We start from the raw sequence: 12,049 nt of genomic DNA on the forward strand, positions 1-12,049 counted from the left end.
TAGTGTAGGCGTCTTTGAATGATAAACACCAATTTCATCATAATTACTCATACTGTGCTCTATTGATGGCAAAACATGAACAGTTGATTGCTATGTTTATATAAATCGTTTCAAAAGTGCAACTCTACCTGTGGTCTTTTTACAGAGATGGAAAACAACAGATAAACAGGCAGATATTTAGCAGGCATTTAACTGTTTAGGCCAAGAGATTCCAACCAACCACCAGTCTCAGCAGCTAATTTCCTTTTAAAGGGAGGAATTGAAACATAACTTGTACCACATTTGAGTTTGTTAACAGAAGAAATATTTTGTTGCTATAAGAATGGAAATGTTGCTGTTATGTGTACAGTCTTGTTTTGTGGAAAGAAAAAAAACATACTTAACATTTCTTTTTTTTCCCCTCCCATTTCTTGACTTTCGAAGCAAATGAAAAAGGTTGGTTACCAGGAAAGAATTTGTTGTAAGCATTGCTGTAAAACATTAGTGAGGTCAGGTACAGACGCTAGACAATTGGTTCTAGATAACTCTAGTGCATTCTAGAGCTCCATCCCTCCAGAGAATGCAGTTCCACTGCCCCGCGGCCCAGTGAACTTGTTTTCACACCATGAGTTTTGTGATGTGGACTAGCACACCCTAACCTCCACACACCGTGTCATGGTAAAGCCATACTCAGTCTCGGGCTTTGTGTCCGGTCTGAGGGACATGGGGTGGAGCTGAGGAGTACTTCTGGAGGTTTCTTCTCGGATAATGGCAGCATGATGTCATAAAATGGCCGTGTGTGTGTATTTTTTGTTTTTTTTTCCCTTTCTTTTTGTAATATATTTTTTTTCTTGGTTGTTATTGTTACCATTATTACTGGTGTAAGTTTTGTTATTGCAGTTGCTGTGTAATAACTGCACATTTGCTCGGATATGTCCTCATCCACTTTAAGTAGCATTTTCTTTCTTCTTTCTCTGTGCCACCTTGTTTTTTCGTTTAAGTTTGTGCCACTGCTGTCCATCATTTATATACAAAAACTGCCACATCATAGAGCACTGCCTGCTGTGTCAACCAGCATTAGATTCATAACGCTGTGCTGAATTTGACATTCTAATCTCCCAAGGCTCATGATAAGATTTTATTCAAATTTCCATCCCACATTAAATAGTGCAGTACTTACACACCAGCACCTGTGCAGGTGTCTGAATGTGACATCATTTAAGGTGGAATGGAATATAAGAAAAAGAAACTAACGTCAGTTGCATCCAATCTCTGTCCACTGTACAAGACTCAGTTACAATCAGCAAACCAGGACTGTACCTGTTGAGGTGGTTTAACCGCTACATGACTCTGATATACGATTAGATGTAACAGTTATAGTTTCTCTGAGCATTTCTGTGCATGAGTTTACACATTAGCTCAAGTAACTGACCCAGAACACTCCCGGCCCACCAAGAATACTCCCAGCTCTCTCAATTAGTCACTCCAGCATTGCCTTTAACTAACGTTCAGCATTAGGCATCGTACACTAAGACTTCTCTAGAGCAACCCCCGGTGTTGATCAATGTGTGAACACCCGTGTCAGCAGTGGGTCACCCATAAAGTAGCTCAGTTTACTAATAAGAAACCAGTTCATAAACTTTTGGACACACAGCATTTTTGGAAATTGACACGAGCAGTTATGTCCCGTCAGCTCCGGACAAACATTTAAAGCTCTGATTGAGAGAGATGGACAGTGCTGGACTTTGACTGGCCGTTTGTGCTGGGTATCAGTGTATCAGTGTTTGCGGCATTAAGAATTTTTAGGGGCTCGTAATGATTTAATATGCTACTGCTCCCCTGTTCCTGCTCACAGTTATATAATCTCCCTAGCGTGTCGCTGCATTCTCTTTCTCCTCTGTATGCATATGTGTGTGTGTGTGTGTGTGTGTGTGTGCGCGTGTGTGTGTGTGCCTTGAGTCTGGAGCAGATTGCACACGGCATGTGGCGGATGTAGCGGGATTCGGCACGGCTGAGATTCAGCTAAGCCTGTCCTCCTGCCGACGTCGCAGTGCATGCATGCGTGTGTGTTTGTATGTGTGTGAGTGTGTGTGTGTATGTGTGTGTGTATGGGGTCTTCCCAGTCTAATGAGGGGCAGTGTGTGTGTTGAGTGTCCCCCAGTTCAACTCAGCAGCTGTTTGCTGTCCGGCTCTTGTGCACACACCCTGCTGCGATGCTGGACACTCATCTCTTGCTGTGTGTGTGTGTCTGTGTGTGTCTGTCTGTGTGTGTGTGTGTGTGTGTGTGTGTGTGTGTGTGTGTGTGTGTGTGTGTGTGTGTGTGTGTGTGTGTGCGCCCACTCTACGGGGCTCAGCTTTGATCTTCCCTGCTCATTCAGACACATTGATTTGTTCAATCGGATTTGTACAGGCATTTCTGTGAGCCAACACTAATAAAAACAGTATACGGCCTCCTTCACAATTGCCCTTTTTTTTATTTCTCTGCATTATTTGTCCCTCCTAGCCAATACGTTGCCATTCTGCTCAGAACTATTACTAGTATACAGCACTAATTCAATAAACATTGTACATCTCATCCATTCAAAACAATTTCAACCCCCCAGGATATCAGATTCTATACAGTGGAAACTATACTAGTCCAGGTGTTGGCAACATGCGCCTCTTTTACTGCCCAGTTGTGGTTCAATAGCCATATTAGATTTTTAGGTAAAAATAAAATAATCCTCCTTTACAGTAAAATAAAGCTCTGCTGATCATTCAAACACAGTTTCAACAATAAGCGGTCTTAAATGTTGGAGTTAATGTAGAACTGTTAATTCACCCTTTAACTCTGAAGGTTGGCGCACAGACTTCTGGTCCCATAGCAACGCAGATAACAATCTCAGCTAGCTAGTAGATAAATGAAATGGCAGATTTAAGAAATATTTAAGATAAACATCGATAATTTGGAGACAAATTCATCAGGTGCCAGAATGGAACCAGAATGGACTTTAGCCACATAAAAAAATCGAACGTTGAGAGACATTTTACAAGAAACTATTCCACTTTTGGAAAACTTTCCGGCCGAAGATGCGAGAAGAATGGTTATCGCTGAGCTGAAGCTGGAAACAGAACAAAGAAAGTCTGCTGACTTCAGCTTCTCAAATTTTTAGTGTTTGACAGTTTCTCGTAGCAGATGAAATGTATCTGCAAGCTGGAGTGATTAGAAACGCAAATTAATCAATTTGTCTCCAAATTATCATTGTTTATCTTAAATCTTTGTCTTTGTTTTTTCATTAGCTATTAGCTAGGCGAGACTGTGTTGTTATGTAACTATCTTCAGGGTTAAAGGGAATTAACAGTTCTACATTAACTACAACGTTTAAGACCATTCATTGTTAAAACTGTGTTTGAATGATCAGCAGAGCTTTATTTTACAGCAAAGGAGGAATATTTTACTTTTACCTAAAAATCTAATTCTGCTGTGGAGCCGCAACAGGAGACTAAAAGAGCTGCATGTTGCCGACCCCTGGCCCAAACTGAAGGCCTAGCTGTAATAGCCCCAGTTTCACTACTGCTGGCCAACTTGTCTCACAACACATTTTTATGTATATATATTTATTTAGTACATTGTTTAACAATGTAGATAACTACTTATGCACTTAATGCATCTGCAGCACATCTGCCTTAATTTAATGAAGAATTGTTTTAGCCAAACTAAGTACTGGATTGTAACGGTAAACACTGGGCTTCCTTAAGGACAAGTATGGACAAGGGTCAATTCTGGTGTGATTATGAGATTAGGCGACATCTGGAAAAGCCGCTGCATTTAGAAAAACATGTTCACAAACAAGTTTATCTGAATAAAGCAAGCATGAAAATCAGTTGATAACTAGTTTACTGACACGAGCAAGCCAGAATGGCAGATTAACTGCACCAGCTCCTACTCAGGTAAGAACGCTAAGGGAGCTGAAAGAACACAGGTGTGTTGTTGATCATACCAAACACATCTGTATAGACTCCAAACACAAACTGCAGTGATTAAAATATGATGCAAACTGCAGAAAATCAGACCAGCCCAATCCTCTCCGAGCACTACCTGGAGAAGACAAAGCAGAAGCCTCAAAATCCACTTGGAATGCACAGTACACAGAGAGGTTTATATGCGACGGGCTCAGGGGAATTCTGTCAGAATACGACCACAAACTGTAAATAACAGCAGTCAAGCATTTACGGTCAAATGATCATAGAACTCAACTGCAGCCAATCTACTGATGAATTCACGGATGAAAAGTATTGTGTATGAAAAGCACACAAAGCCAGGCAGTTTTTAATCTTGAGCTTAAACAGACGTCCTTCAGTAGATTCCACACACATACACGGTAACACACTGTGCAAATGTTTCCTGAAGAGTAGTACTTTTAAAATTACTCTTATTCTCTTTACTGTTCCATTTTCTCTCCCTCTTCCTTTGTTTTACTCCCATTCATTATTTCATCCCTCTCTATCTCTCTCTCTCTCACTCTTTTCCCCTTTTCACTCTATCTGTATTTATCTGTTTTTTCCCCCTTTGTTTTTTTACTGCTTTGTTTTGAAAACCCATCTCTCTCTCTCCCTGTCTCTCTCTCTCTCTCTCTCTCTCTGTCTCTGTGTCTCTCTCTCTCACTCTCTGTAGGCGTGAGGGCAATCTGTGGCAGTAATGTTCCTGGAGAGAGCAGAGTGTGTCAGTGTGAATCAGACAGATGAGCTAGGGAGGGGAGTTAGAGCGGCGAGTGGTGCATTAATCCCCCCCTCCACTCCTCCTCTGTCTCTCTCTATCTCTTTCTATCTCTCTCTTCTTCTATTTATCCCTCTATCCGTGACTGCCCCAGGGGCCCTGCCTGCACACAGAGAGGAGTGGTCCAATGACCATGCATACCACCTTCACTAAAAGCAACAGCCTGACCCCGCACCTATCAAACACACACAAACACACACACACACACACACACACACACACACACACACACACACACACACACACACACAGACTGAACACACTGCAATACATACTGTAGCCTGAACACACACTGCAATACATACTGTAACCTGAACACACACTGCAATACATACTGTAGACTGAACACACACTGCAATACATACTGTAACCTGAACACACACTGCAATACATACTGTAGACTGAACACACACTGCAATACATACTGTAACCTGAACACACACTGCAATACATACTGTAGACTGAACACACACTGCAATACATACTGTAGTCTGAACACACACTGCAATACATACTGTAGACTGAACACACACTGCAGTACATACTGTAACCTGAACACACACTGCAATACATACTGTAACCTGAACACACACTGCAATACATACTGTAGACTGAACACACACTGCAATACATACTGTAGTCTGAACACACACTGCAATACATACTGTAGACTGAACACACACTGTAATACATATAGTAACCTGAACACACACTGTAATACATATAGTAACCTGAACACACACTGCAACACATACTGTAGTCTGAACACACACTGCAATACATACTGTAGTCTGAACACACACTGCAATACATACTGTAACCTGAACACACACTGCAACACATACTGTAGACTGAACACACACTGCAATACATACTGTAGTCTGAACACACACTGCAATACATACTGTAGTCTGAACACACACTGCAATACATACTGTAACCTGAACACACACTGCAACACATACTGTAGACTGAACACACACTGCAATACATACTGTAGTCTGAACACACACTGCAATACATACTGTAGACTGAACACACACTGCAATACACACTGTAGTCTGAACACACACTGCAATACATACTGTAACCTGAACACACACTGCAATACACACTGTAGTCTGAACACACACTGCAATACATACTGTAACCTGAACACACACTGCAATACATACTGTAGACTGAACACACACTATAATACATATAGTAACCTGAACACACACTGCAATACACACTGTAACCTGAACACACACTGCAATACACACTGTAGTCTGAACACACACTGCAATACATACTGTAACCTGAACACACACTGCAATACATACTGTAGTCTGAACACACACTGCAATACATACTGTAACCTGAACACACACTGCAACACATACTGTAGACTGAACACACACTGCAATACATACTGTAGTCTGAACACACACTGCAATACATACTGTAGTCTGAACACACACTGCAATACATACTGTAACCTGAACACACACTGCAACACATACTGTAGACTGAACACACACTGCAATACATACTGTAGTCTGAACACACACTGCAATACATACTGTAGACTGAACACACACTGCAATACACACTGTAGTCTGAACACACACTGCAATACATACTGTAACCTGAACACACACTGCAATACACACTGTAGTCTGAACACACACTGCAATACATACTGTAACCTGAACACACACTGCAATACATACTGTAGACTGAACACACACTATAATACATATAGTAACCTGAACACACACTGCAATACACACTGTAACCTGAACACACACTGCAATACACACTGTAGTCTGAACACACACTGCAATACATACTGTAACCTGAACACACACTGCAATACATACTGTAGTCTGAACACACACTGCAATACACACTGTAACCTGAACACACACTGCAATACACACTGTAGTCTGAACACACTGCAATACACACTGTAGTTTGAACACACACTGCAATACATACTGTAACCTGAACACACACTGCAATACACACTGTAGTCTGAACACACTGCAATACACACTGTAGTTTGAACACACACTGCAATACATACTGTAACCTGAACACACACTGCAATACACACTGTAGTCTGAACACACTGCAATACACACTGTAGTCTGAACACACACTGCAATACATACTGTAACCTGAACACACACTGCTATACATACTGTAGACTGAACACACTGCAATACATACTGTAGTCTGAACACACACTGCAATACATACTGTAGTCTGAACACACACTGCAATACATACTGTAGACTGAACACACACTGCAATACATACTGTAGACTGAACACACACTGTAATTTGTGTCTATTTAAGCTTTTCACAATCTAAACCTTGACAATGTTCTGTATGTTTACTCCTTCCAAAAACAAAAGTGTTCATTTTCGCCATTTCTGATGAAAATTTCCAGTGTTCAAATCTTTCAAACTAGCCGGTTGAATAAAAGCCCCTGATATGAGTGTACTGAGTTCTGAAGGATCAATATGGCTGTACAGCTTCATATAGCCCACAGTCTAATACACCATCGCAAATGAGGTCGAAGAACTATTTCATGCCCATCACCAAATAAATCATCCACTAAAAGGGGGGAAGAACATTCAGTTCATAGTCTGTGGCATAAGGAGCTGTGTGTGTTGGGGGAGGGGGGTGTTGGGGGTTGGTTAGAGATGAATTATAAATGCATGAAAATAAAGGCGATGGCTGTCGAAACAAGTCTTGGTGTACATGACAGGTTTAACTGGCTAAATATAGCCTGCTGGGCTAGCTGCTCTCCGAGAGCGCCCAGTCGTTCTTGCTTCACATTATTTACGTGTCTGTGCTTGCGCCCTCGATCTTGCTCTGTCGCTTTTTTCCCCCTTGCTCTATCCATCCATCTCTCTCTCTCTCTCTCTCTCTCTCAGACTGTCTCTCACCTCTGTCTTTTCCCTCTCTCGTCCCTCGCCTCTCACACACTCTCACTCTCTTTCTATCTCTCACTCCCCCTGACCTCTCTCACTCCCTCTCTCTTTCCGTCACTCTCTCTCTTTTCTTCACTCACTCTTATTCTCTTTCTCTCTCATTCCTACTCTCTCTCCTCTTATTCATCTCACCCTCCCTCACCTCAATCTTTTTTTCCCTCTCTTCTGCTCTCTACCCCATTCCAGATCAGACTGAGAGAGCACACATTACAGACGCTAGCACTCACATCTGAACCAAAGCCAGCTTTAACCCTCTTGATCCCGCATGCCGTATACACCTCAATAAGACTCGTTTTTTGTTGAATTATTTCTCAGTCGTGGCTCAAACAAGCAGAAAAATTCTTTCTGAAGTGCAGATTCAGTTCAATTAATAATACATTTGTGTTTGTATGTAGAAAGAAGATATTTTATGATGATTTTAGTATGATGAAAGGTTATTGTTTGTATGTTTTTGTCATTTTTAAAGGGAAAAAATGTCAAAAGTACAGACGTAAACGTGTATGTAGAAAGAAGATATTTTATGATGATTTTAGTATGATGAAAGGTTATTGTTTGTATGTTTTTGTCATTTTTAAAGGGAAAAAATGTCAAAAGTACAGACGTAAACGTGTCATTACATCACATAACAAAACCTGGCATCTTTTTTTTTTTTTTGAAGATGCCAATTAAGAGGCCTATTACAATGTGCTAAAAATGAATGATGAATGGACCCATAGAAATGGTACTTAGAATCAACTGTTAAATTATATTACACAGGAAGTTGTTCTATTGAAAAGTTACTTTTTTGGAGCTACAAAGTTACATAACTATACAGAACTAAATCTGCATTCCTGAAGCAAATACAGCACTTGTGAGGCAATAAAAGTTCATAATGCAATTTTTCTAAGGAATGAGTGATAAATACAAACCCTTTTTTAAGAAAAAAGCATATGAAGCACATCTCACAGAAATGATCAAAGCCAAATGGTGTTAAACTGAGTCTGTTTGAGCTGTATTAACCTCAATAAGATAAGGAAAGGAAAAGAAATAACAAGAAAGAAAGAAAGAAAAGGACAGAAATAAAAGAAAGAAAAAGAAAAAAAGAAAAAGAGGAAAAGAAAGAAGGATGGAAAGAAAGAACTGATCTACTTAAAATATCTGAAATATTTAAGTATAAAGCTTATCATAATGAACACACATAGTATCACACCTCACTGAAATGACCTACAAAATGGAGTTTGAATGGTGTCTGTTAAGCGTTTTGCGCTGTAAGCTGTTTTCAAAAGAGAAGAAAAAGAGGAAAAGAGAAAAAGAACAATATGTATAACAATACAAAGCAGAATGATGTAATGTAAACTAAAGGTAAAGCAAAAGGACGGTGGCACCTCTAGATTTCTAGCTAAAGCCTGAAAACCAGTCTCTGTTCAGGTGAGCCTGCTGCCAAAGTTCCGGGCGAGACTTCTTTTCACTTGACCCATTAACAGGCTTTAAAAGTCTTAATAGAGCAGATTGCCCACGTCAGATATGACTAAGCTCGGCCAGCACTCACCATGATGTAATGTCTCTGCATCTCCGTCTTCTCACTGGCCAGCTTCTCACACTCCAGTTTCAGACTGTGGATTTAAAGGATAGAACAATCAAAATCATCAGCATATAAAAACAGATCAAATTAATTTCAGCGCCAGCTCACTGTCAGACAATAAACAACAGCCTAAAACACCTGATTCACTACAGCAACAATGAAGCATTGCTGAGAACAGATTAGTCTGAACACTTTATTAGCATGATTTATTTAGCAGGGCCAGCTTTAAATAGAGCTTTAACCCCTTATAATCCCAGCCTTGTTACATCCTAAGGCTTATTATACACTAACTACACGGACTACAATGCAGACTGGAGTTATTCTTGGGTCAGAAGCATGGAATAAAAGTTGGCATGTGCCGGAGGCTCATGGCCACTTTAAGAGGTCATTTTTTTTGGACCAAACCTGGATTACAGCCCAAGAACACTCTCTGGACAGGCCCAGCCTGACCCCCAGCACCAACTTTAGTCTTAACAAAACCAACTGTGGACGGTAAACTGTGCTCAACACAATTCTGATAAAAACTAAAGCAGAGTAAACGCAGGCCAAAAATCTGTTGAAGGTGGGAGACGAGCTCGAAGCGTCCTGAACATGAAACCTGAGTTTCTGACGTGAACAGTCAGGTGCGCTGTGTTCCAGTTCATTTTTCAGCTCTTGCACTAAATCCAAATAGCAGGTTCAGAAGCTGCAGCTGACCTGTGGTACTGAGCCTGGAGGAACTGGAACTCCTCCTTAATACGGTCCAGTGTCTCCAGCACGGTGAACTTGAAGGACTGTCCAGGCTGCAGAGGGACCTAAAAGAGAGCAAATCATACTGGTCAAAAAAGTGGAGTGTATGGGGGATATGCACTGCCTACTTGAAATTATGTGGGGGGTCAACTGTGACAAAATGCAGAGACCCTACATTATTGATGATGCATTTTTGAGAATGACTTCTCCAAAGCTAAACAGAGACACATTTCAATATTGTTAGATAGTTATAGTTAGATAAACAAAACTGAAATGGTGTTTTGTCACTCAATTTCTCCACTAGCAGGCGCTCCTTCCATCACACAGTCCCATCTGGCATACTTTACTCTTGGGTTTCCGGATATGGACAGCTGTGACATTGCTGGGATTCAAACTCACAATCTCCTGATGTTGGGATGAATTATGAGACAATTGCTCCTGCTTTAAAGTTAAAACAATATTTTCTTAAACATTCGTAGACATCAAATTGAAGCTTCATGTCTTCCTGGGTGTTGCAGTAGACTGTAGCCATCACCCCAACAGGAGGTTGTGAGTTTGAGCCCCAGCGATGCCACAGCCATATGTAAGTGAGTACCCAGGGGGGAAAATGTCTAACAGGATTGTGTAATGGAAAGAGTCCTGACTAGTTTCCGAGTATACAATCACCCATATGTCCGGCTGGACACTGAAGGACGACTGACTGCTGAGCCCTCCTGCTACCCACTTCAGACCAGCTGCCCATGCCCCAGCTGCCACTACCTGCCTTGGACGAGCTGCCCACCCTACACTGATATTCTCATAGACTCCTAGTTATTCCTAACACCAATATTACTGCTGTTAATATTAGTAATATAATCACTTGTAGGTAGCTTGACCAGAGGAGGATGGGTCCCCCCTGGTGAGCCTGGTTCCTCCCAAGGTTTCTTCCTCAGTTCTGAGGGAGTTTTTCCTTGCCACTGTTGCAAGGGGGTTTCTGTACATTCTTACAGTCCTGTTGAAACTTTGTCTTTTCCGAAATTCTGTAAAGCAGCTTTGTGACAACATCTGTTGTAAAAAGCGCTGTACAAATAAATTTGATTTGATTTGATGACTAGTGGAGAAGTTGAGTTTTGGCTCAACTAAAAAGTTTGAACTGTACAAGTGTGTGTGTGTGTGTATACATATATATATATATATATATATATATATATATATATATATATACATGTATATATCACACATGTAAATACGCATCAAATGCAACAATGAAGTATTTATAAATAAAATAATTTGCAACACTTTTTAACTCTGTAATCACTGATTCAAAGTCTATATCTCAATATTTATAGCAACATGCAGACCAGAACAAAAACTGATTTGATGTCAGTGTATGTCAGTGACAATGGAACAACATGTGGCCCTATAAAGGGCAAGAAACTGATATATTGAATATTTATCATGAATACACTACATAATTTCTGTTAATATTATTATTTGTATTTTTTTACTTAAGTTAGCTTGAAAAAGCCAACTTACTGTTTGCTTTCTTCTTCTTATTATTATTATTATATACTCAGAAATTTACCGCAATGCTCCTCCTACAGCTTTGGCTCAAGAAGCACAAAACTCTGCAGGATGGTAGTGTCTATATCCAAAAAGGTTGTATGTGCTTGTTTTAACTCATTCGACTTGCATTTGTATAATACAGAATGCTTAAACCTCTACGTCTTATTCAACCATAGTCAGTACACTCTGAGGCCAAAGTCAGTACACTCTGAGGTTTTTGGACACTCCTCTTATGTTACCATCATACAAGTATTCTAGCAACACCACAGCAACCATCTGGGATACTACAGCAGCAGCCTTGCAACACCTTAGCATCCATCTAACAACCACCAAGCAACAGCTCTAAAAACAAGCTGCAATATCATATCAACCTTGTAGCAACATCATAGCAGCTACCTGGAATTACTATAAAACCCAGTTAGGTTACTTTATTAAATTCGTCGACTCTTTCAGTCTTGCATTATTATGCATTATTAGCTGGCTTCGCCAACC

General features: G+C 40.5%; 1 protein-coding gene across 3 annotated transcripts in view; it reads right to left on the reverse strand.

Moving 5' to 3' along the window:
- tle2b (TLE family member 2, transcriptional corepressor b) overlaps positions 1-12,049 on the reverse strand; it is a 101,665-nt gene that overhangs the window by 67,788 nt on the left and 21,828 nt on the right. For all 3 annotated transcript variants that reach the window (XM_017702277.2, XM_017702278.2, XM_017702276.2), the window contains exons 2-3: positions 9,980-10,077; positions 9,251-9,314 (exon numbers count right to left, since the gene is read on the reverse strand). In XM_017702277.2, coding sequence (XP_017557766.1) covers positions 9,251-9,314; positions 9,980-10,077 — 162 coding nt within the window. The remainder of the gene's footprint in view (positions 1-9,250; positions 9,315-9,979; positions 10,078-12,049) is intronic.

The sequence above is a fragment of the Pygocentrus nattereri genome, chromosome 15 (genome assembly GCF_015220715.1).
Source record: "Pygocentrus nattereri isolate fPygNat1 chromosome 15, fPygNat1.pri, whole genome shotgun sequence".
Lineage (NCBI taxonomy): Eukaryota > Metazoa > Chordata > Actinopteri > Characiformes > Serrasalmidae > Pygocentrus > Pygocentrus nattereri.